The sequence below is a fragment of the Dasypus novemcinctus genome, chromosome 10, assembly GCF_030445035.2.
Source record: "Dasypus novemcinctus isolate mDasNov1 chromosome 10, mDasNov1.1.hap2, whole genome shotgun sequence".
NCBI lineage: Eukaryota > Metazoa > Chordata > Mammalia > Cingulata > Dasypodidae > Dasypus > Dasypus novemcinctus.
In genome coordinates, this window is record NC_080682.1 from 46935084 (window position 1) to 46956632 (window position 21549).

Sequence of the window (21549 nt, forward strand, 5' to 3'; positions counted from 1 at the left end):
CGGTTCTGACACATAAAATGTATTTACTAAAAGACAGGGAGGAAGAATGAATGAATGAAAGGCAGAAAGAGAAAAATAAAACTGATCCTAAACAAATAACATCATTTACAGGATGAAAAGACTAATTTCAAAAACTTCCTCCTAAAAGAAGACAAGGAAAGAGACAGTTTTTAGAAATAAGAATATTTCGAAATGTTCTCAACAGCACCTGAGAGGCATCCTCCGCCTACAGTTTGAAGGTCACATCAGAAAGCTTCCACTGGGTTCCACACTAAAGCATCCTTGGTGGGCGGCCTTGGTGTGGGTACTTAGGGTGGAAAGGACAGCCTTGGCCAGCTCAGTCACAGTAGCCTCGGTGCAGGGTTCAAGCCCCAGATCCCCACCACACCCCCACCACCCGGGCATTGTGAGGACACTCTGTTTGGGGAACACCAGTGAAGATGGCTTCTTCCTAGAAAGGGAATTCTCATAGGGAAGCCCCAACTGCCTCCCACCACAGACAGAGGGCAGGTCCTGGTTCTGGTATGTCCCAGGTCCCACCTGTTTGTCCTAAGCGTTCAGAGAACAATCAGAACACACAGAATTAAATCCATTCTCCCTGTAGTTCAGAAATGACCAGTCTTATTTATTTGTTTGGCATATCCTCTCTTACATGTTGTTCCTTTGACTTGTTTCCCTGGCAACAAAGTAAGAGGGAAAGAGATACCAAAAAGAATGCTGAGGCTGTTTATTTTCTTGTCCCGTCCTCAGGCAGCCCAGGGATACGGTTAGGAGCAGTCACGACTCTCCATTCTGCCAATTACTCACAACAGAAGCTTCTGGGGAAGTGGGGTACAGGTTGAGTTTTCCACAGCTAGGAAGAGGGAAAAAAAATGGTTCGTTGGGGACGGATGTAGTTCAGGTGGTTGAGTACCTGCTTCTCATACATGAGGCCCTGGTTCAATCCCCGGTACCTCCTAAAAAAGGTTCTTCTGTGCAGGGTAGGGCCAAGTCAGGTATCTTCCTCGCAAATGGCTCATCCACTCTCACTCTTGCTTGGAATATCCCAGGTTGCAGTGGTGGCCATGATTCTAGCCGTGAGGCCCACAACCAGTTCACCTGTTGGCTCCTGGTTCAGGCAGGAAAGGGATCTTCTGTCACCTGGGATTGGTCCTCCAGCACCTGCTGGACCCTCTGCATCCCTGAAAGGGGAAGCGAGGGGCCAGTTGACATTAATGGATGGCTGGGTGGGGAGGAACAAAGCTGAGGCAGCTAGGGCCAGAAGTGGGGCCAGAGGAGGGAAGGAGGGTAGAATGGGCTGGGCAGGCAGGCTGCTCACCCACACGAAGCCGATGGGCCTTGTCGGAGAAGACGATGCGGAACCAGCCGGGCTCTTTACACTCGAAGGCCTTGCCAAAGAACAGCAGCACTTTGTTGTCCAAAAAGCGGCGCCAGAGCTGCATCTCCCCTTCAAAGGTGTCCTCAGGCAGGTACTGGGAAGATGGGAGGGGTTCAGGATGCAGGTGAGCCTGCAGCAGGCTCTGGCCCTCCCCTGCCTTGCCTGCCCAACAGAAGTTTAGAACTCCCTCTCAGCCCCCACCTCCACCTGCAATACCTTTCTCAAGTCAACCCAGATGAAGAAGCCTGCCCCACGACTCAGGAAGGGGATCCCCAGGGCCCTGAGCTCTTCTGTGACATAGGTGTGAGCAGCCTTGAGCCGGGCGTGGTTTTCTGGCAGGTACACCTGGTTGATCCAGTCTGTTTGGATGAAAGAGAAACCAAAGATAAATCTCCCATCAGTGCTCCGCTCTGTTAGTCCAAATGCTGAAAAGCAAAAGACCACGAGCTTCCGAGACTGGGTTAGTACTTCCTAGAGCTGGCTGATGGGGGGTTGGGGTGGGCTGAGGGGGCAAAGCACCTAAATCCAGCTACTTGGCCTGACCGCTCCAGGTCCTAGGCTCTGTTCAGGAGCTCAGAATACAAAGTCCCTCCAGATGCTGAACCTAACCAAAGGTTTATTAAGTTATTAAGTGAAACACACAAGCTTTAGAGTTGCACAGACTGAGGTTCAGGTCCCAGCATGGCCACTGGCAAGGCATGGGGCCTTGGGCAACTTCACCTCTCTGATTGTAAATTTACTGAACTTTTTTTTTTTAAGTTTACAGTTCTATGAATTTTAACACCTAGACGTGTGTAACCACTACCACAATTAGGACACTGAGCAGTTCCATCACCCCAAAAAATGCCCTTGTACTGTTGATAATCACACCCTTCTCTTCCTTGAACTCCCTGTAACCACTGATCCATCACTATGGTTTGGTCTTTTCCAGAACATCATATAAATGAAATCGTACAGTATGTACGATGTATCTTTCGAGACAGGCTTCTTTCACCCAGCATAATGCCTTTGAGATTAACCCAGGTTATCAATAGCTCATTCCTTGTCATTGCAGATTAGTGATACCATTGTACCAGTTTGTTTATCCATTCACCCACTGGAGGACATCTGGGTTGTTTCCAGTTTAGGGTCACTATGAATATAGCAGTGATAAACTTTTATGTACAAGTTTTTGTGTGACTTTAAGTTCTCATTTCTGTATGGTAAATAACTAGGAGTAGAATTGATGGGTCATTTGGTAAATGCATTTAACCTGATAAGAAACTACCAAGTTGTTTTCAAAGAGGCTGTCACATTCCTGCCAGAAACATATGAAGAGATCCAGTTGCTCCACAGCCTTGTCAATCCTTGGTATTGTCACTATTTGTTATTTTAGAATCAGAACAGACGTGTGGTATCTGATCTTCATTTTCCTCATCTGTAAAATAGGGAAAATACCGGAATGCCTGCCTCGTAGGAATCTGGAGAGGATCAAATGAGATGAGGCATCCAGAGCCCCTAGCAGGGCTCAGTACAGGTGGAAGTCACAGGTCACCTTTGCTATCCAAACTCACTACCTGAGCCCAGGAAGAGAATAGATTCCCAAAGAGAAATACTCCCATTTTAACAAACGTTCCTGAGAGCTCTCTACTTTTAGATGCTCACAGCTAATAATGAGTTTGTATTCAACAAGTATCTATTATATGCTGTACACAAATCTAGTAATTTGTCATTACAAATCACAATAATCCGACAAGACAGGCACCATTAGGATCCCTGTTTTACAGATAGGGAAACTGAGGCTCAGGGAGGCAATGTAATATGCCACAAAGCTAGAAAGTGACTGAGCAGGCTTTGAATCCAGTCTGGGCTCAGGGTCTGCACCCTCAAACACCACTCATGGGATCCCTGGCCAGTCGCAAACTGACTGCAACCCTCCCCCCACATTTGGGTCACCAAGTCTGGGCAGTCACCACGGTCCCGGAGCAGCTGTGCCATCTGGTGCTGGACCAAGCCACTGAGGCCGTGGTAGCGGCAGAGAGAAGCCACAGCAACGGCCACGTCCTGGTTTTCTGTGTACAGTGTGCCAAAGCGGAGGCCAGACATCCCGAAGTCCTACAGGAGCAAGGCACCCTATGAAGCCAGTTCCACCCTCCTCTGCCCTCCCTCCCCGCTGACATCCCCGCGGCCAGCGAGAGCCTCACCTTGCTGGCCGCCCACATCACGTGCGTCCTCTGGGGGTCAGGCAGCCTGTGGAGAGCACAGAGCAGGAAGAGAGGCAACAAACACAGAACCGGGTAGCTCACATGGGCTTGGATGAACACAGGAGGAGCCGGGTGAATGAATCTGGCTCTGGTTCTGTTAAGCCCTAGTTTCATTTCTTTGAATCACCAATTCCTACACATCCTTTGGGGAAGAGGTCAGCAAATGACAGCCCAGACCAAATCCAGCCTACTGCCTGTTTCTGTAAATAAAGTTTTACTGGAACTCAGCCATGTTCTTCTATTGATGTATTGCCAATGGCTGCTTCCATGTGACAAGAGCAGAGTAACAGGCCACAGGGCCCGCAAAGCCTCAAACATTTACCATCTGGCCTTTTACAGAAAAAGTTTGCTGATCCCTAAATTAGAACATGGCTCAAATATCACTGCTTCACAGAGACCTTCCGTGAACTATTCCTGTAGACCAGGCCACTTGGGTACCCCAAGTATATCTTTTCAGAGTTCCTCAGACTTTCCCCTTTGATCACTTACCACAGTCACACACAAATGACTAGCTATGTATTTGCTGCTAAAATATTTTTTTTTCCCTAGCTGGAAATAAATAGTGATGTCTTTCTTGTTTACGATTGTGGCCCTAACACCTAGCACTGTGCCTGGCATTGCGTAGATCCTCAAAAAATTATTTTTTACATGACTAAACGAGGATCACAGACAAGGCACTATTTTCTGCATCTCATTTTCCTACTCCATGAATGAATGGGAGGAACAGCACATGCTCTCTTGCTTGGCTGAACTCTGTCAAGCGTAGATGAGAGCACCAATGGCAAGTACTCTGCGGGATTAGAAATTCTGAACAGGCATCAGGACCTGTTAGAATCTCTGAATTTGAGATTTACAAGGGAGTTTAGAGATGACCTAGTCCAAATGTTTCCAAATGTATGTTGACCACAAATTCTTTGTTCAAACTAAATCTACTGGAAAAGCCCCATGCTTGAATAGCTGGAGGTGCTTTGGCACATGCAAAAAGGAAACAGCAAAAGAGGCAAGTTTCTCACTCCAGTGGTTGGAGCTCTCTACCCCAGGAAAACATTGTAAACCCATTGTGAACCCACTGGAAATAGGACATTTTCTAGTTAAGGTGTGGCCCAATTCAATCAGGATGGGTCTTAATGCTTTTACTGGAATCCTTTATAAGCAGAATGAAACTGAGACAGAGCCAAAGTCACAGGGAGCAGCCAGAAGCTGAAGTCATTGGAACCAGGAAGGGAAAGGAGAAGTCATGAGAGGCCACCATGTACATCGCCATATAACAGAAAAGCCAACAACCAAGGATCGCCGGCAGCCACCCCAGAATGCCAGTGTTCTACGAGAAAGCACTGCCTTGAGGACACCTTGACACCTCAAAGCCATGAGCCAATAAATCTGTGTTGTTTAAGCCAAACCCGTGCATGGCATTTGTTTTAGAAGCTAGGAAACTAAAACAACCACTCACCCAGTCCCTTCCCAAGGAATCCTGAAGCCCTTTCCTGGAGCTCTTGGAAACACCACAGACCAATTTGAAAACCTCTGATCTAGTTCAACCCTCCCATTTCTCATTAGGGGATGTGAGGAGCAGTGGGACCAGCTGGATGGAAGAAGAATTTCCAGGCCCATGCCCTGGGAGCTGAGTCACAGGCGGGGCCGGGGCACCATGGGAGAGCAGGGGGCTGGTGGAGTTAGCTCTGTTTGGGCAGACTTACCTTTCCAAGCTCAGGACACTGCGGTACGTGGCTGATTCTTCAAACACAGACAGCATGTAGACCTCATCCACAATCACATGCAGCTTGTGCCTGAGAGGCAGATGGCAGGGGTGGGAGAGAAGGGGGATGGGGATAATATCAGTATCTATACCTATTGGGGTTTTTGGGAGGATTAAATGAGACATAACATGTCAAGTGCTTATTGCCCTAGAGCGTGTGGAGTAAATGACACCTGTCATTATAAAAAAACAGAGAGAGAATGTCTAGTCTTTCACTCATGTCACAGTGTCCCATAGACCCTGCTTCCCCACCCTGCTACTGGAGAGGGGCCAAAGCAGGTGGAAGCCCTAGTGGGGATGTGGGGGCTGTAAGGGCCCATCACTAAAGCCTGCGTCAGAACCCTGATGTGTCCAGACGCTTTTGGGGTCGTGAGAGGGGCCTCACCTCTTGGCAAATCCCAGGAACTCCTGCAGCTCGCCCGAGGAGTAGATGTCACCCAGAGGATTCTGGGGGTTGATGAGGATGAGGCCTTTGACCTTCACACCCTGAAACCATCCATGTGGCAGGAGACCCTCAGCTCCTCCCCAAGGCCAGAGTCAGCAGTCCCACTGGACGGGGGATAGACTGGCCTGCCTTGGAGGGAGGAGATGGCCCCCGGGGCAAATGTGGGGCTGTGTTAAAGACCTGACACGAGGCAAACAAGTAGGACATGGAATTACATCTGCAGCATACTGTCAACTAGGAGAAGACCACAATGCCCAGAACAGGGCCCGGAGGGAATCCCACCCAGAGCCCGTGGAGGTGACTTCTCTTTGGCGGGTAATGAGAGGGGGTTTTGCACTTTCCCAATTTCCCTTCAGTGAACACATACAGCTTTAACGACCAGGGTAACAAAGGGACTTTAGAAAGTGGACTAGAAAGGAAGCTTTTTCTTTACAAGGCCTCAGAGCCCCTCACAGAGAGGGGACCACCTCAAGTCACCTGGAGTCTTGTTGCAATACTGACGCCCGAGCTCCACGCCTGACTCAGAATCGGGTGCAGTGCAGGGTTGGGGGTGTTCATTAAGGCCCTGGTTGATCCCCTGTACACTGAGGTTTAAGGATCCTTCTCTAGTGGGAAGATCTTAACCCCAGAATGGACCTGAGCTGTCGCCCTAACTACCATCCCCACATCCCATCATGGGCTACCAACCCTAGTCTCAGGAGATCAGCCATAGGACTGAGATCAGTCCTACTCAGACCCACTCACTCCCCTCTTTGGGGCTTCATTTGACCCCAAACCTCAGAATTAGCTCCTTCCAGGGCCAACTCCAGCTTCTCCACCGTGAGCTGGAAGGGGCGTGTGTCCAGCCCAGTGACCTGGAAAAAGACCCCCAAAGACAGTGACTAAATTAACTGACCCCTAAATCTGAATCCTGGGCCTCTCCTTACCCTGCTGTCTCCAGCCAGCTCAAAGAGTCTCTGGAAAAGGAGAGGTGGGATCACTCCCTCCCACTGCCCTGTCCTGTCCCATCCAGGACAACTCATCACTCTTAGGTTTCTGGCCAAGGACCCAGGGGTCCTCTGATTGGGGTTAATGGACTTCCACGCTGAGGTGTGCTCTGCCCCCTCCCTTCACCTCTATTTGGGAGTAGGCTCTTAGCTTCTACAGCCAGCCCAGGGATCTCAGAGTCTGGGCAAGGGAGGCTCCAGGGAACGAGTCGACGGTGCAGCCAAGTGGCCACAGAAGGCTCCACTCCCTTTCCACTGGCAAACCCAAAGCCCTCAGCACGGTCTTCCCATGTCCAAGCTCAAATTCATTCCAGGAAACTCTTGGCTCAAAAGAAGGTCCCAGTCCCACCTGGAATCCCAGGAACTCTTACCTCACTGTGCAGAGAGACGTAGACCAGTCGGACATTGCCATAGAGATAAGTGTGCTGTGTGATGGCTCCATAGAAAGGGGTAGGGATCAGGAAAGCCTCTGGGGGCAGGAGAGGCAGGGCCTGTCACCTGCTGACCAGAACTCCTGCCAGCCCCACTGCCTCTCCCAGCCTTTAGGTCCTTAGAGAACATTTGGGGCACACTCCTTCTCTCAACAGCAGGTTTACTCCAACTCCTAAAACTCTTTCTAAAGATTGGATCCACTGTGATTAGTCCCTTCCCTAAGAATTAATAGTAACATTTACTGAGCACCAACTATGCGCTGGGGACTGTGCTAAGTCTTTTTTCATTTTATCTCATTTGATCCTCACAGTCAACCTGTAAAGTACTATTATCGTCTTATTTTACAGATGAGGAAGCTGAAGCTTACAGGGTCCCTCTGAGACCCTCAGGATGTAGGGTTGGCTCTAGGGACAGAACTGGAACCAGTGAGTGGAAGCTGCAGGGTGAAGATTTGTGCTCAACAAATGGAAAAACGTGGCCACATACAGAAATGCCCCCAAAGAGACGGTGCTGCTTCAGAGGGAGTGAAGTCTCTACCCCGGGGCATTCACACAAAAGGCTGTGACCATCTGGTGGGCTGTCACGCAGGGATGTCTGGCGTTGTAGGAAGGTGGATGAGAGATGACATCTCATGCAGAGGGAAGGTGTTTCCCAGTTCTAAAGAGGCTGCTTAGAGTCAGCTGCCCTCCCTCCCCAATGTCCCCTTTCTAAAGCCCCATTCAAAGCTCTGCAAAGGACAGTCCTTGCTCTGTGTGTTCTACCTCCTGGTTACAGAGATTAGACCAGAGGTGGGCCCATGGCTCAAAGGAGCCAATCCATTGTTTGGCCACACTGCTATCATGTTCTTTCTTAGGACTTTGATCTAAGAAACACCGAAACTCTTGGCAGATGACAAGTACTTGAAGGGAAAGGCCATGTGGAGCTGGAGCTAGGGCAACTCCACTGGGCTGTATGAGAGCTGAGGAAGGCACAAAGAGGCAAAAATGTGGGAGGAGACACTGTGCACCCATGAGAGGGAAGGCATGACCCTGACCCTGTTCTTGACTGTTCTTGAATGGGTATGAAATTGCCTCTTATATTCTTATAATGACTCTTCCTTTTATGGTTCAGATCCTGGTTGCTACCTGCTCTTTGTGTGACTTTGACAAGTTACTCCACCCACCCTGTGCCTTAGTCCCCTTATCTGTAAAACAGAGATAATCACAGAACCCATCCGAGGGATGCTGTGGGGACAAAATGATGTCCTATGTGTAACGTCTTAGACCCGTGCCTGGAACATAGGACATGGTCCATCAGTGTTACTAATAATAATCATCTTACATTATTAAGCTAGCAGGAGTAGCTTCTATTCCTTGTAACTGATAACCCCTGACCATTACAGGTTCTTAATACCGTTAGGGCTCTTGGGGCAGACACTGACTGTCTTCTGAACACCATCTCAATGTCCTTGCAAAGAGAGCTGCAGAGTTAGCCCATATGACAGTGAGCTGTCCAAGCAAGGTGGATCTCCCCAAAACCCGGGGGATGGCCTGTGTTTTGTTTAAGTCAACCACGGTTCTCCTTGTCCCCTTTGCAAGGGACTGTTTTGGGAATGGGTTTGTGTATTGGTTTTGGTCGGTAAGACATGAGGTGAGTCTGCTGGGCCTCTTCTGGGAAAAAGAATCTCCTTCCCACTCCCCCAGTAAAAAAGAAAGGGACAGGCAAGGCACTGTCTCATCCTATCTCCAGCTTTAGAACACTCAAGTCAGGATGCCACAGCTGTGTCCTGACCGTGCACGGAAAGTCAGGGTACTCAAAACTACTAGTGCTCCATATCACATCAAGCTCCCGGAACTGCCAGCCCCTGTCTTGTCAAGCCATTTATTTAAACTTCCTTTAGTCTGGCATCCTCTCACAGCCCCGAGGCCAGGCAATCGGAGATACTGCAGGTGCACAGCAGCCCCACCGCTGAGGAGGCCCAGGCTCTACTTACCCCCCACCTCACACAGCACCGTGGCCAGGGCCGAGAAGAGGGAGGCACCGCCGTTCAGAATCACCACCTGGGGCGACACATCCATGGGACAAAGATGACTCTTTCCAGGCTGGAGCAAGGACCTTAGCCTGTGTTCCAGGATGGCACAGCGGGAGGGCCGGGGAGTCCTTCCTAAGTGTCCCCCAGGGGCCCGAAGGCCCCTCCTGACTGCTGGCCAGGCTCATGGGCATGGATCCCATTCTAGAGCAACTGAGCAAGGAAGAGGGAGCCAATCACTGGAGGAGTCTTAACTGGAGGTGGAGGGAAAGAGGGGCCACAGAACAAAGCAGGGCAGAAATTATACCCAGATTCCAAATGCTTAGAATTGGGGTCTGGAGAGGAAGGAAAGGTGTATTTTTATTTCTACCTTGAAACACATCTGAACTCAGGGAAAGGCAGATCCCAGTTCTACGTCACCCAGGCCAGCCGGAAGTCAGGGGGAGGGGAGTGCAGTAGAGCAGGTTAGAGCAGAGGAGGGGGCTACTCACGTTCTCTGCCTTGAGGGGCGCCGGGCTCTTGCAGTAGAAAGACAGGAACCTGGCCACTTCCTCCCGGAGGCTGGAGACAAGCCGATGCAAACACAGTCCTTGCCAGGGGCCCCTCGACCCACAGTCCATCCCAGAGCTCCTCTGGCAAATTTGTAGGTAGCTGCCATCACCCTCCCCTGGTTCCCATGACCTAAGCTTGGTGAGTACTTGTCCCCGCTCCTTGGCACCCCCATCACACACATGCATTGAAACTCTCACTCTCAGTAGCTCTAGGACAGCCAGTCCCGCTGAATCAGGAGACTTCAGGGACAACAAAAATAACACTCTCTCTATATTTAGCTCTAACTAATAACAATAGTAATAATAACAAAAATAGTAATAGTTATCATAATAAGAAAAATTATATTAGGGTATAAAAATGATAAATGATGATTAAAATGATAAAATAAAATGGTAATACATTATTATAACATTATTATTATAGATACTATTACTAATATTTATTGAACATTTACCTTATGTAGGTATTATTCTTAGACTCTTACTCATTTACTCTTCATAATAACCCTATGATGCAGCTACCATTATTACTCCTGTTTCACAGACCAAAAAACTGAGGCTTGAGGAATTAAATCATTTGCTGATGAGCCGCAGAGTCCACATGCAAACCCAGCGGTCCGACTCCAGGCCCACCCTTCTAATTTCTATACTAGAGGACATGTGCTTTGGAATCCATCCTGAGATCAAGTCCCGCCTGGTCACTAAGCTCTTAGAATCATGTGTGGCCCACAGAAGGTGCTGAACAAGGATAAACTACTATTAGTATTCTCGTCTTACCATTAGGAAAGTGCCCCGGCCAGCAACCCCAAAGCTTACCCTGGCTCCCCTACTTCTGAAGCTACTGAGAAAATGGGACAAATACTTCTTTCTCACCTAAAGGCCCTCTCCATGCCTTAGACCCAGGTTCACGGAACTCAAGCTCAGGGGCCCTGAGCTGGGGGGCAGTGGCAGGAGGTGCCAGTTCCCTGCAGGTGCTCCAGAGGGACCTCACGACCCCCAGGTCTCCAGGGGTAGGTCTGCAGCCTGCGGCTGGCCTCTCGATCTAGCACGATCAACATTTGGGGCCTGGCAGCGCTTTGTTGTGGGAGGCTGTCTGTGCAGTGCAGGAGGTTCAGCAGCATCCTTGGCCTCGACCCGCCAGATGCCAGTAACCACCTCCTCCTCCCCACTGTGAAAACTGAAATATCTTCAGACAAATGTATAGTGTTGCCAGAGAGAGGGGGACAAAATCAGCCCAGGTTGAGAACCATTGGCTTATGGCAACTACTTACAACAGGTGGCCCCTCCAGTCCGGGTACTCCAGGAGGGACGGCTCCATCCGCAGCATGTCACTCTGGCTCAGCTGGGGACAGAGGCGGGAAAGCGAGGCCTGAGGACCACACACCCTCACAGGCCACCCGCATCCATACAGCGCTTTACACCAAAGCCTGTCAAGCCCAGAGCTTGGCCTGCCCGTCACGGAAACTGAGGGGGAGGGCAGCACGGACAGAGCCTTCTCACGTCCATTTTGCAGATGAGGAAACCGAGGCTGAGAAAAGTGAGGTGGCTCAGTCAAGGTCACAGAGCTAGCAAATGACAGAGCTTAGATAAAAAACAGATTTTTCAGTTCTCTTTATAGGATACTGCCAGCTGAAAAAAACTAGAGGGGGGAATTTTTTGTGCTTGTTGTTGAGGGTTTGCCGATGATCCTACCCTGCCTCTCTATGGGATGCTGGAAGAGGCACCAAAATTGGGTGCCATCACTTCGATTTTGGTTCCAACATCTAGAGTGACTCAGAAGTCACTTTCTGTCTTCCTGTAGGCTCAGCTCAGCCTCACACTGTAGAAAATATGGCAGTTTCTCTCCTATAAACTCCTGGACCAGGTGCTGGTTAGCGATCCCCAGGGCTCAAAGGAACGACATCAAAGAAGGGCAAAAGTGGGGCCAAAGGGAAGAAAGGTATTTGGCCACTTATAAGTGGCCCAGCCCTGCCTTTTCTCTCTCTCCCTTCATCCCTCAGAGCTGTGCTATTGTGGCAGCCAGGAGCCACATATGGCTACTGGACACTTGAAATGTGGCTCATCTGAATTGAGATTACACTGGTGTTTGAGGCCTTAGTATAAAAAATTATGTGAAATATCTCAGTGATTTTTTATCTTGACACGTTGAAATCCTAACATTTTAGATATATTGGGCTAAATAAAATATACTACTAAAGTTAATTTTATTCACCTTCACTTTTTTAAAGAAAATTTAGAATAATATATGTGGCACACATTTTATTTCTACTGGACAGTGCTGGGCTGCCTTTGAGGGAGGAATTTTTAGTAGAGCAGGCCTTGAACACCCACTCCCTGCAGTCCCTGCCCTTGGTGCTTGAATTTCCACCTTTGGCGATACGTGCCTGTAGGTTAAGCCTTGCCCATTCCACACCCAAAGCTGATGCCAAGGCCTTGGGGGACACGCTTCCGGTGGTTTGCTAGGGCTGGCTTGCACCAGCTCAAGAAAGCTAACGATTAAGTTTTCAGGCAGTTTGCAAGCTATGTTAAATTTTTAAATTTAATTATATAAATTTAGAAATAAGTAAATTGTATTAAAAACAAAAGAAACAGGTACTCAGAGAACACTGCCTCCTAATGGCGTTCACCATGTCTTGCCGAGGCAAGCAACAGGCTCTTGTGGGGGAAGCGTTCTGGGTGAGTCCAAGGGCAGTCAGCCGTCGGAGCTGGGGACGCCACCCAGAGGCGCAGCAGAACTTACCCGCCTGGACAGTAGGTCAAAGCAGAGTTTGTTCTCACTGGTGCCCAAGTTAATGATGCCCTGGAGAAAAGAGGCACAGAGAAAGGGTGAGCATGGCAGGGGAGTGCTGCTGGAAGGCCGGAGAGCCCGCTGGGCAGCAAAACAAACTCGAGGCTCTCTGCAACCCTGCCCTTCCAACCACCAGTCCTTGCCTTGCTCAAGCTGTGCCCTCCACTCACCAAGCTCCCTGATCCCATCATTCCATGTCTAAAGCTCAGTTCAAATGCCATTTCCTCCAGAAAGCTGACCCCCAACCCCCACCTGGAAGGGATCTCTCTCCCTTCTGGACCTGCACCCACCCTAAGAGCACTGGTCAGATTCTGTCCCTGCTCACAGGGACTGATGCAAGCACTCTATCACCCCAGCAGGGGATAAGCTCCTTCAAGGCCAGATGCATGCCTGAGATGTCACTCTATCTCTTAAGGAGCTGAGTAGGAATCGATGCAAGTTACAGGATGAGAGAAGGTACATAGTAAGCTGGTGTTCCAGGAGGAACAGAAAGCAGGGTGAATGGGGATCCAGATGCGGTCCTTGTGCTGGTAAATGCTCCCCTGAAGATCCATGCCACATCCACCACACAGCACCTTGACTCCCACCCCATAAGGCATTTATTCTTCCAGAAGAGGGAGGATAAAAGGAAAAGAGCGCCCAGGCTGTCCCTTAGAGAGTCTCCAGGGACTCAGTGCAGGCCTTGCCCACAGCTAACTCCTGACTCCTGAGTAATTGAGGGAGTGAAGGAAAGAAGGAGGCTGAAAAAGGAAAGCCTGAGTGCACAAGAGTCTAACGAACAAAAGGCAGCGCTCCCTCCTTTACTGCGCTGGGAAGGTAGAGTATGCAGCCACTGTAGAAGGCAATTTGGTGATTCCTCAGGAAGCTAAATATAGATCTCTCATATGATGTGGCAATCTCACTGCTAGGCATATGTTCAGAAGAAGTGACAGCAGGGATGAGAACTGGCATTGGGACATCAATGTTCATAGCAGCATTATTCACAATTGTTGAAATATGGAAACAACCCTAGTGTACATCAGCCAATGAATGGATAAACAAAATGTGGCATGTGCATACAATGGAATACTATTCAGCTGTAAGAAGAAATGAAATTGGGATGCACATGACAACATGGATAAACCTTAAGGACATTATGTTGAGTGAAATAAGCCAAACACAAAAGGGAAATATCATACAGTCTCATTAATATGAACTAATTACAATGAGTAAACTCATGGAGTTAAAATCTAGAGTATCAATAGTTAGCACAAAACAGAAGAAGGGTTGAGAAGGGAGAGTTGATGCTTAATGTCTGGAGAAGTTTTAATCAGGTTGATTGTAAATGTTTGGAAATAGACAGAGATGCTGTAACACATTATAGTGAACATAACTGACATTGCCGATTTACAGATGTGATTGTGGCTAAAAGGGGAAGTCTAGAGTCGTGATATCAACAGAATGAAAGCCAGGAGATAAACTTGGGACAGGATCACATAGTGAACCTGGTGGTGGATGACAAATGTGGGTACAAATATAAGAATGTCCTTTCATGAACTAGAACAAACGTATGCCACTATTACAAGGTGTTTATAATAAGGTGATTATGGGAGAAATACAACTAATGTAAATTATGGACAAAAGTTAACAGTAATATTGTAATTTTTTTAATCAACTGTAACAAAGGTACTTTATCAATACTAAGGGTCGGCAATAGGGGAGTGTAATGAGATATGGAATTTTTCTTTTTGAAGTAGTGAAAATGTTCTAAGATTGTGGAGATGAGTGCACAACTCTGTAATTATGCTGAGGGCGACTGAGTGTACACTTTGGATGGACTGTACAAAACATGGGACTGTATAACACAATACTTTTACAAGGTGTTAATAAAAGGGTAGTATGCCAGGAAAATACACCTAATGTAAACTGTGGACTATATAGTTAACCGTAATTATTTTAATATTCTTTCGTCAAGTGTAATAAAGGTACCACACAAAGTGTCAACAACGGGGAGGTTTATGAGAATGTCATATTTTTCACATGACTTTTCTGTAAACCTACACCTTTTTTAATGAAAAAAATTACAATAATTAAACAACATTAAGCTACGTGAAAGAAACCAGATGCAAAATACTATATAATGTATGATTCCATTGACATAAAATGTAAATATAAATAAATTTATAGAGACGGAATTAGATTACTGGTTATATAGGCCTGGGGAATGATAGAAGAATTGAGAGGTAGCTGCTAAAGGGTATGGGATTTTTCGTTTCTGGAATAATGAAAATGATCTAAAATTAAATGTGGCAATGACAGCGCAATTCTGTGATTATACTAAAAGCCGTTGATTGTATATATTGGATGGATTGTACGGTTTATAGATACATCTCATCAAAACCGCTTTTTTGTTTTTTTTAAAAGGCAGTGCTCCTTCGCGCCCTGGAGAGCAAATCAGCCTGCTCCTCTCCCCACAACCAACCCATCTCAAATCCTGTCATCTCTACCCTCAAAACAAATGTGGAGTCCAACCACTTCCCACCTGCCAAGACCTTGGTCCAAACCACCACTATTTCTTGTCTACATTCTTGTAACAGCTTTCCTCTCTTACATACTCCCTCGCCTCCCAAGTCTAATCTCTCTATATCAGATCATGTGGCTCCTCTCCTGAACATGGCCCACCCCGCTCTGTCTAAAATCAGAAGGCTCACCATGCCCTACGAGGCCCTACCTGCCAGTCTCCCCTTGCTCACGTTACTCCCTGTGGTAACTAGCCGCCTTGAAGATGGTGCCCAGGGATCCCCACCTCCTGGAGGTCACGCCCTTGAGTCACTCTTCTTGAATGGAGCTGGATTTACTGACTCATTAGAAAATGAAGAGAACATTCAGGAGTGATGGGATGAGGTCCCTTCTAAGATTAGGTTATTAAAAGTCTGTGACTATGGCTTCCCGGCCTTTTGGTTAAGATCAAGCGTAAAGAGTCTGTGATTTCCATCTTGGGTGCTCATGCTTTCTCACGCTCTCTTGGATTGCTTGCACTGGGGGAAGACAGGCCGCCACGTCACGAGGCAGTCCTGCGGAGAGGTGCCTGTGGCGGGGGACTGAAGCCAGTTAGTAACCCAGTGAAGGAACTTGTTAGTGGGACCCCCCACCCCAAGCCTACAGGTGAGCCTGCAGTCCTGGCTTCACTGCAACCTCATGAAAGAACTTGAGCCTCAGCACACACCTGGATTCCACCCCAGAAACTGGAATGTTTCTTGCTTTCAGCTGCTAAGAGTTAGGGTAACTTGTTATGCAGCAACAGAAAGCTAACCTACACCCTCATTTTCAGGTGTCTTTCAAACATCACCTTACTGAAATGGCCTTCTGTGACCACCTTACATAAAACAGCAACATCCCCAGCCTACCCCATTACAATCTATTCCCTTTACCCTGCGTTATTTTTCTGCACAGTACTTATCATCACATATTTTATGTATGTTTTTTTTACCCACTCATTGTCTGTCTCTTCCACTAGAATATAAACTTCATGAGGGCACGAACTTGGTTTTTGTTCACTACTATAACCTCAGCTCCTAGAACAGCACTTGGCTTCTGGCTCAACAAATAAAGATTATGAAAAGTTTATCTATGACCACACTGACCTCTGGAAGTATTACTGGTGATAACTTGCAATAATTGGAGCAGATAATATTAATCATAGTAGCAGCCGCTATTTCTAAGCATACTATATGTCAAGTGTTGTGCTAACAATTTTACCTATTTGCCCTCATTTCATCTTGACTGTTTTATGGAACAGGTATTATTAGTCTCATTTTACAGATGGACTGGGGTTCAAAGAGGTTACGTAGCTAGCTCAACCATATACAACTCATAGGTGAAAGAGTTGCATCCCGAGGTCTAGTTCTGTCCAACTCCAAACCTGGATAGTTGACTGGCCAGGGCTCAGATTCCATTGAAGAGCATTCAATCGTTCTTGAGTTCTTCCCTCCCAAGTCAGGACCCCCTTAATTATAAATAGACCTTTTCTGATCCAGGCAATAAGCTGAGGCCTCTCTGAGCTACATCAGAGCTCCCTTTAGAGGTCAGAGGGTCATAATACCAACCTGATGAGAGCAAGCTGGATTCTGCTCTATTGGCCAAGGGAGGGTCCCCCACCCAGAACTCCTCTCCTAGGTCTGGTGGGGAGGGGTCTTCACTCACACTGGGGTTCTTGTCCTCGTCATATTCATCTGCGTGGTAGGTCCGGTAGCCTTCCTCCGCAGAGTCCCAGAACCATTTAATGATTCTTCCTCGAGAGGACAAGTAGGAGCTGACAGAGGACATGGCAGTGGGATCACCCACCCCATAGAGCTCCAGAGGCTTCTGGCCTGGTTTTCCGGAGCATTCTTTTTCCAGGGCATTCCCACAGCTACCACTCACATCCTGTGTGGGAGCTGGGCCCTGACAGGTGGTAAGTCCCCTGGACTCCTTCTTAGGGAGGGTGAACATCTACAAAAAGACAAAAGTGATCAAGGCAAAAGATTCAAGGCCTGACAACAGGTTCCAAGCACCAAAAATGGGCTGGAAGTCACATGGGGCCCTCCCCCTTCCCTATCTGCCCCTCCCTTTTGTCCCTTACCAGTTGGAAACCACCCATACAGACAAACACCTGAGTAAAATCTGCTAAAGGCCTATTATGTGCTTGTTCCGTTTATATGGCTTTAACGTATTGCTGCTTATGTGGTTTCACTTCCGTGGAAGTTTTTCATTCTGCTGAGGTCACCAATGCTCCTTTTCCACCCTTGCTGACCTCCATTTCCAAAGGCCAGGTTACATTTTTCTGACTTAGAGCAGATCATTGCTCCTGGTGGCCGATGCCCGCGTGCGTTAAGGGCCGGGTGAGGCCATCTGGTGGTCTGGAGCAGATGGGGTGGGGCTGAGGGGCATCCCAGGCAGAGCCTCTTCCCTCACGGTGGAGGGAGGCCTGGGCGCCAGGAGAGGCGGGTCTCTGCCTGGCAGATGCGAGCTCTTTGGCTTCTCTAAGCCTGTTGCCTTATAGGTAGAGTAGATATAACTAATTACTTCACAGGGGAGCTGAGGAGAGAAATATGAGAGTGAGCGATGTTAAAAAGCTTAGAACAACTCCTGGCTCATGGTCAAAGTTCACTAAAATATGCGTTATTATATCATTATTCCCCACCGATTTCCCAGTCCTGCCCGGGCCACAAGCCCCTGCACGCCAAATACTGGCTGATCAGCCTGCGACCCCGACCCAGCGGAGGCCCGCGGTTCAATTCCCACTGCAGCAAGTCTTCTCCCGGGTCATCCCCCGATTGGCTGGGCTTTCCCAAGTGCTCACCTCGGTCCCTCCGGACAGCTCCCGGTTTCAGGAAAGGGCAGCGCGACCAGCCCGGACCGCGGTCCAGGCCGAGGTGGGGACCGGAGGGCACAGAGCCTGCGGTCCAGGTGGCGCCGGGCTCCTGCTCTGCGCCGCGCGGGGGCGGAGGGCGATCCCGGGGTCAGGCCGAGCGCGGTGGCCGGCGGCAGCGAGGGCACCGCGACACCCGCGCACCGCCACGCCTCCGAATCCCGCCAGGGGCGGGCGATAAAAAACGGAGGACGCCTCGCGAGAGACGGACCCAGCTTCCCAGGATGAGGAAGTGAGCCGGAGCGAGGCGGAACGGCTGAGGCTTCCACAAAGATTCCTCGAGCGTGGGCACTAAGGGAGGCGCGCGCTTGCTTCCCGCCAGAGCCCTGGGGGAGTCACACCTATTTGGAGGAGTCGGCGGAGGAGGCTTTGGCACTTAGAGGAGTGTGGAATTCTTTGGCCCGGACACGCCCTTGGGCGGATTCGGGGATCCGAGCGGCTGTCGTTGCCCGGGCGGGGCTTCCCGGACTTTCAGGGGCTCAGTTCGTCGTGTCCCCGCCGAGGCCCGAGGACCCTGCGCGGGAATCTCCGCGCTCGTGGCGGTGCTGCAGGGCCCCCAGCAGCCCTGACCGAGAGGAGGAGCCGGAGAAAGGAAAGGGGTCAAAGGCCGAGATCTCCGCTGGGAACCGCTGGCGGTGGGCTCCCCTCCACGCCCCCTCCCCTGAGCGCGCAGCAGCCGCCTCCAGCCGGGGTCTTGGGAGGGAAAACCGGCCTCGGGCGCCCTGGCCGTGCCCCAGCTGACTCGTGGGAGCATCTCCGTTTCCCGTCTGCCCTTAGTTCTCCAATTTCCACACGCGGTTAAAGCCAAAGAGGTTTTTCTGCAAATGTCTGCCTGGCGACAGCCCATAGAAAAGCCTTTCACGGTGAGGGGGAAGGCATCCTTGAAACATTATCCTGTATTTCCGTAGGGGTTTATGATTTCTTCCACCTTTCATTCTACAAATTACTTGTTGACTATCTGCCTGGGACTCTACATATGCTGGGGCTTCAGCAGTGAAACAGACAACTCTGGCCGCAGGCCCTCGCAGAGAAGATCTCTGAGGTGCCTTGACTAGGAAAAGTCTCCTTTCTTCCACAAAAGATATCAGCAGGATCCCTCCGTATAGATATGTCTGGGAAGATGCGGTTGTCTATGGAAGGTCCAACTCTTGTCTTTAGTTTGGCTTTGCCACTAAATTTGTGACCTTGAGCATCTCACCTGACTTGTGGGCCTCACTGATTTCTTCTACAAAATAGAAAGCCATTTCCCTCCCTTTAAGTTATATCACCTAATTTAATTCAGATAAGTAGTGTTAAATAAAAACGTGGGTAAAATTTGGTTAGCTCTCAGAGACTTTAATTGAATCAATTCATGAATTGGGGAAATTGCAGTCGCCAGAGGTAGAGAGGAGTTCCCCTGAACAAAGAAAACAGATTTTTACAGGCAGAATAAACAAGTACATTGGGAGAGAATTTCTCTTGGATATAGTGTGTGCAGGTGATTGCTTAGGGAATTAGCTGGAGATAATTGATAAAAATCTGGCTGTGTTTCAATTTGGTGGTTTGGGCAAACCAGGCATTTACAGAAAATAGAAATGTGTTTAGTTTTTCGTTGTTTGTCTTTAATTTTGCTGACGTGGGGCCTAGCATGAGCATTTCCATGCTGGGCCTACTAGATTTCATTCATCAATTCTCCCCTTTTGATCTGTCCCTCAGCCAAGGTGAGGGCTGAGATAAAAATTAAGAAATGAGTGCCAATCTCCCTGAGCATCTGCTGGCTTTAAATGGCTCGCTTGGTGATTAACTCTAGGTTAGAGATGTTAGGGTTGGTTGTTTTTGTTCTTTTCCCACTTCTATCATTGTAAGCGACTGGACATCTTTTGGCGAGATGGTTGGGTATGAACACTTAAATCTTTTGAGAGGATAGAGAGCACCAGGAAGACTATTATGATCACTAAGAGGAGTAAAATGCCCAATGTTTGGTCTATTCTTCTGAGCTAAGGACCCCAGAATCCAAACCAACTGAAATCAAAGAGATCAAAAAATGAACCTGAGCAAGGTATAAATTTTGAAGGGAACTGCTAAGAAGACCAGTCATTACTCTCATGACTGTGCCAACTCTATGCTGTGAAATCCCCAGGCACGTGGAGTGTGCGGGTCATGGTCTCGAACCCTTCCACAAATCAAAATATAACCCAAAGATGTACAGACATGTGAGGGTTTGATTATGTGCTCAGGGAATGCTTGACTTATGGAACTGTCACTATATCCAATATCTAAAAAGGGCCAAATGTCATTTAAAAATTATACATAGTGGGAGCTGTCCCTCTCTCGGATTGGTGATAGGAGGACAAGTGGTATTGTAGTGAGAGTAATCTCTGGGCCAATTATGTTAAACCATAAAAAATCTGGCCATCAGGGAGTGTGCCTGATGTGTTTACAGTGTTTGTGAGGTTAAAACAAGGTGTGAGTGATCTAGGCTATAATAGCCTGACCTTGTAAATATGGGTGATTTTGCTAGCTTGACTGTAAGACACAGTGACATTTGGACTCTCTAAAAAATTGGTCATTGGCAGAATATCAGGATCCCCTGCATCATGAACAGATCCTGATTTATGATTGCAAATCCAGCAGTCAATTGGAATCCCCCTTTTGTAATGGCCTGGGCAAAGAGGAAAGCAATGAGGAAGGAAGAGGCAAACAGGAACAGCTTAAGCATCTTTGGTAGTAACATTTCCTCAGCAAGATGGAAAAAGGTATGCCAAAGCAGTGTGAAAAGGAAAAAACTAACAGTAATTTTGATATGTAAAGAATGATATGTAAAGAATGATATGACAAGGACTCTGACAGGTCTTGTTGCATGATCTCAAGCAGAAGCTGTCCACCTTGTGAGGCTGTACATTTTCTCCCAGTAAATTTTAGTTGTAGGTCTCTGGTTTGGTCACAGCTCCAATCCTAGAAAAGGGGAGCCTTTTAAAATTGTGAACTCAAGGTCCAATCCCTTCTAGTTTGATGGCAGTGTCAGAAGTTAAAAGTAGCTTTCCAGAGGACTGAGGGTGACAGGGACAAGGCCAGCTGGTTTGTAGAATCTTATGACTTTAATGACCTCCCCAGTAAAATGAGTGCCTCGGTCACTAGAAATAACTGACAATATTCCCCAGGCAGGGAATTAATCTTATAAAAGGTTTTTAGCAGTTGTTACAGCATCTGCCTTAGGACAAGGAAAGGCTGCTGTTCATCCTGGGACTAGGGCATAGTCATAGTTCATGCTGGGTGGCAGTCGAATGAAGTCTAGTTGTAGATACTCCAAGGGGCCAGAAGGGGGCAGTATATAAACTCCAGCAACTAGTATGGTTTTTCCTAGGGTGTGCTATTGACAGATCAGGCATTTGTTGTAGATACAGGTAGCAGCCCTATGAGAATTTCCCCACCAATGTTTATTTAGTATTTGAGTCGTTTTGTTGGCACTATTATGAGGGGAGTGTAAAGTTTTAAGGACTATTTCCTTTAAAGATTCAGGAATCACTAAGCAACCATTGTTACTCTCCCAGAAAAGTACTTCATCCAGCTGAATTTGTTTTTTGTTTGCCATAG

The 21549-nt window shown here is 48.2% G+C and overlaps 1 protein-coding gene across 7 annotated transcripts; it reads right to left on the reverse strand.

Annotated features, from left to right (window-relative positions):
• Positions 1–604: 604 nt before the first annotated feature.
• Positions 605–18139, reverse strand: ACCS (1-aminocyclopropane-1-carboxylate synthase homolog (inactive)). Of its 7 annotated transcripts, none has more exons than XR_001119179.4 (16): positions 17908–18139; positions 16770–17057; positions 12540–12599; positions 11071–11141; positions 9740–9809; positions 9213–9279; positions 7180–7277; positions 6599–6676; positions 5763–5863; positions 5319–5408; positions 3562–3607; positions 3331–3472; positions 1595–1737; positions 1319–1472; positions 954–1181; positions 605–853 (listed from the first exon to the last, which is right to left on the reverse strand). XR_001119179.4 is itself a non-coding variant. In XM_012528517.4 (15 exons), exons 2-15 carry the CDS (start codon positions 17055–17057, stop codon positions 1114–1116), a joined length of 1476 nt encoding a protein of 491 aa, XP_012383971.1. In that variant the 5' UTR covers positions 17908–18139; the 3' UTR covers positions 605–1113. The 7 variants fall into 7 exon arrangements, 4 of the variants coding, with proteins under 4 accessions (XP_012383971.1, XP_058161476.1, XP_012383972.1 ...); XR_011649913.1 differs by adding an exon at positions 2631–2795 and having other exon boundaries at positions 605–1181; XM_012528517.4 differs by having other exon boundaries at positions 605–1181.
• Positions 18140–21549: the final 3410 nt, after the last annotated feature.

Coding starts and splice junctions, on each gene's coding strand:
- ACCS (XM_012528517.4), bottom strand. CDS start 17,057: ATGTTCACCCTCCCTAAGAAGGAGTCCAGGGGACTTACCACCTGTCAG. Junction 11,142..12,539: donor TTGACCTACTGTCCAGGCGG/GTAAGTTCTGCT, acceptor CTCTGTCCCCAG/CTGAGCCAGAGTGACATGCT. Junction 6,677..7,179: donor ACGTCTCTCTGCACAGTGAG/GTAAGAGTTCCT, acceptor GTCTTTTTCCAG/GTCACTGGGCTGGACACACG.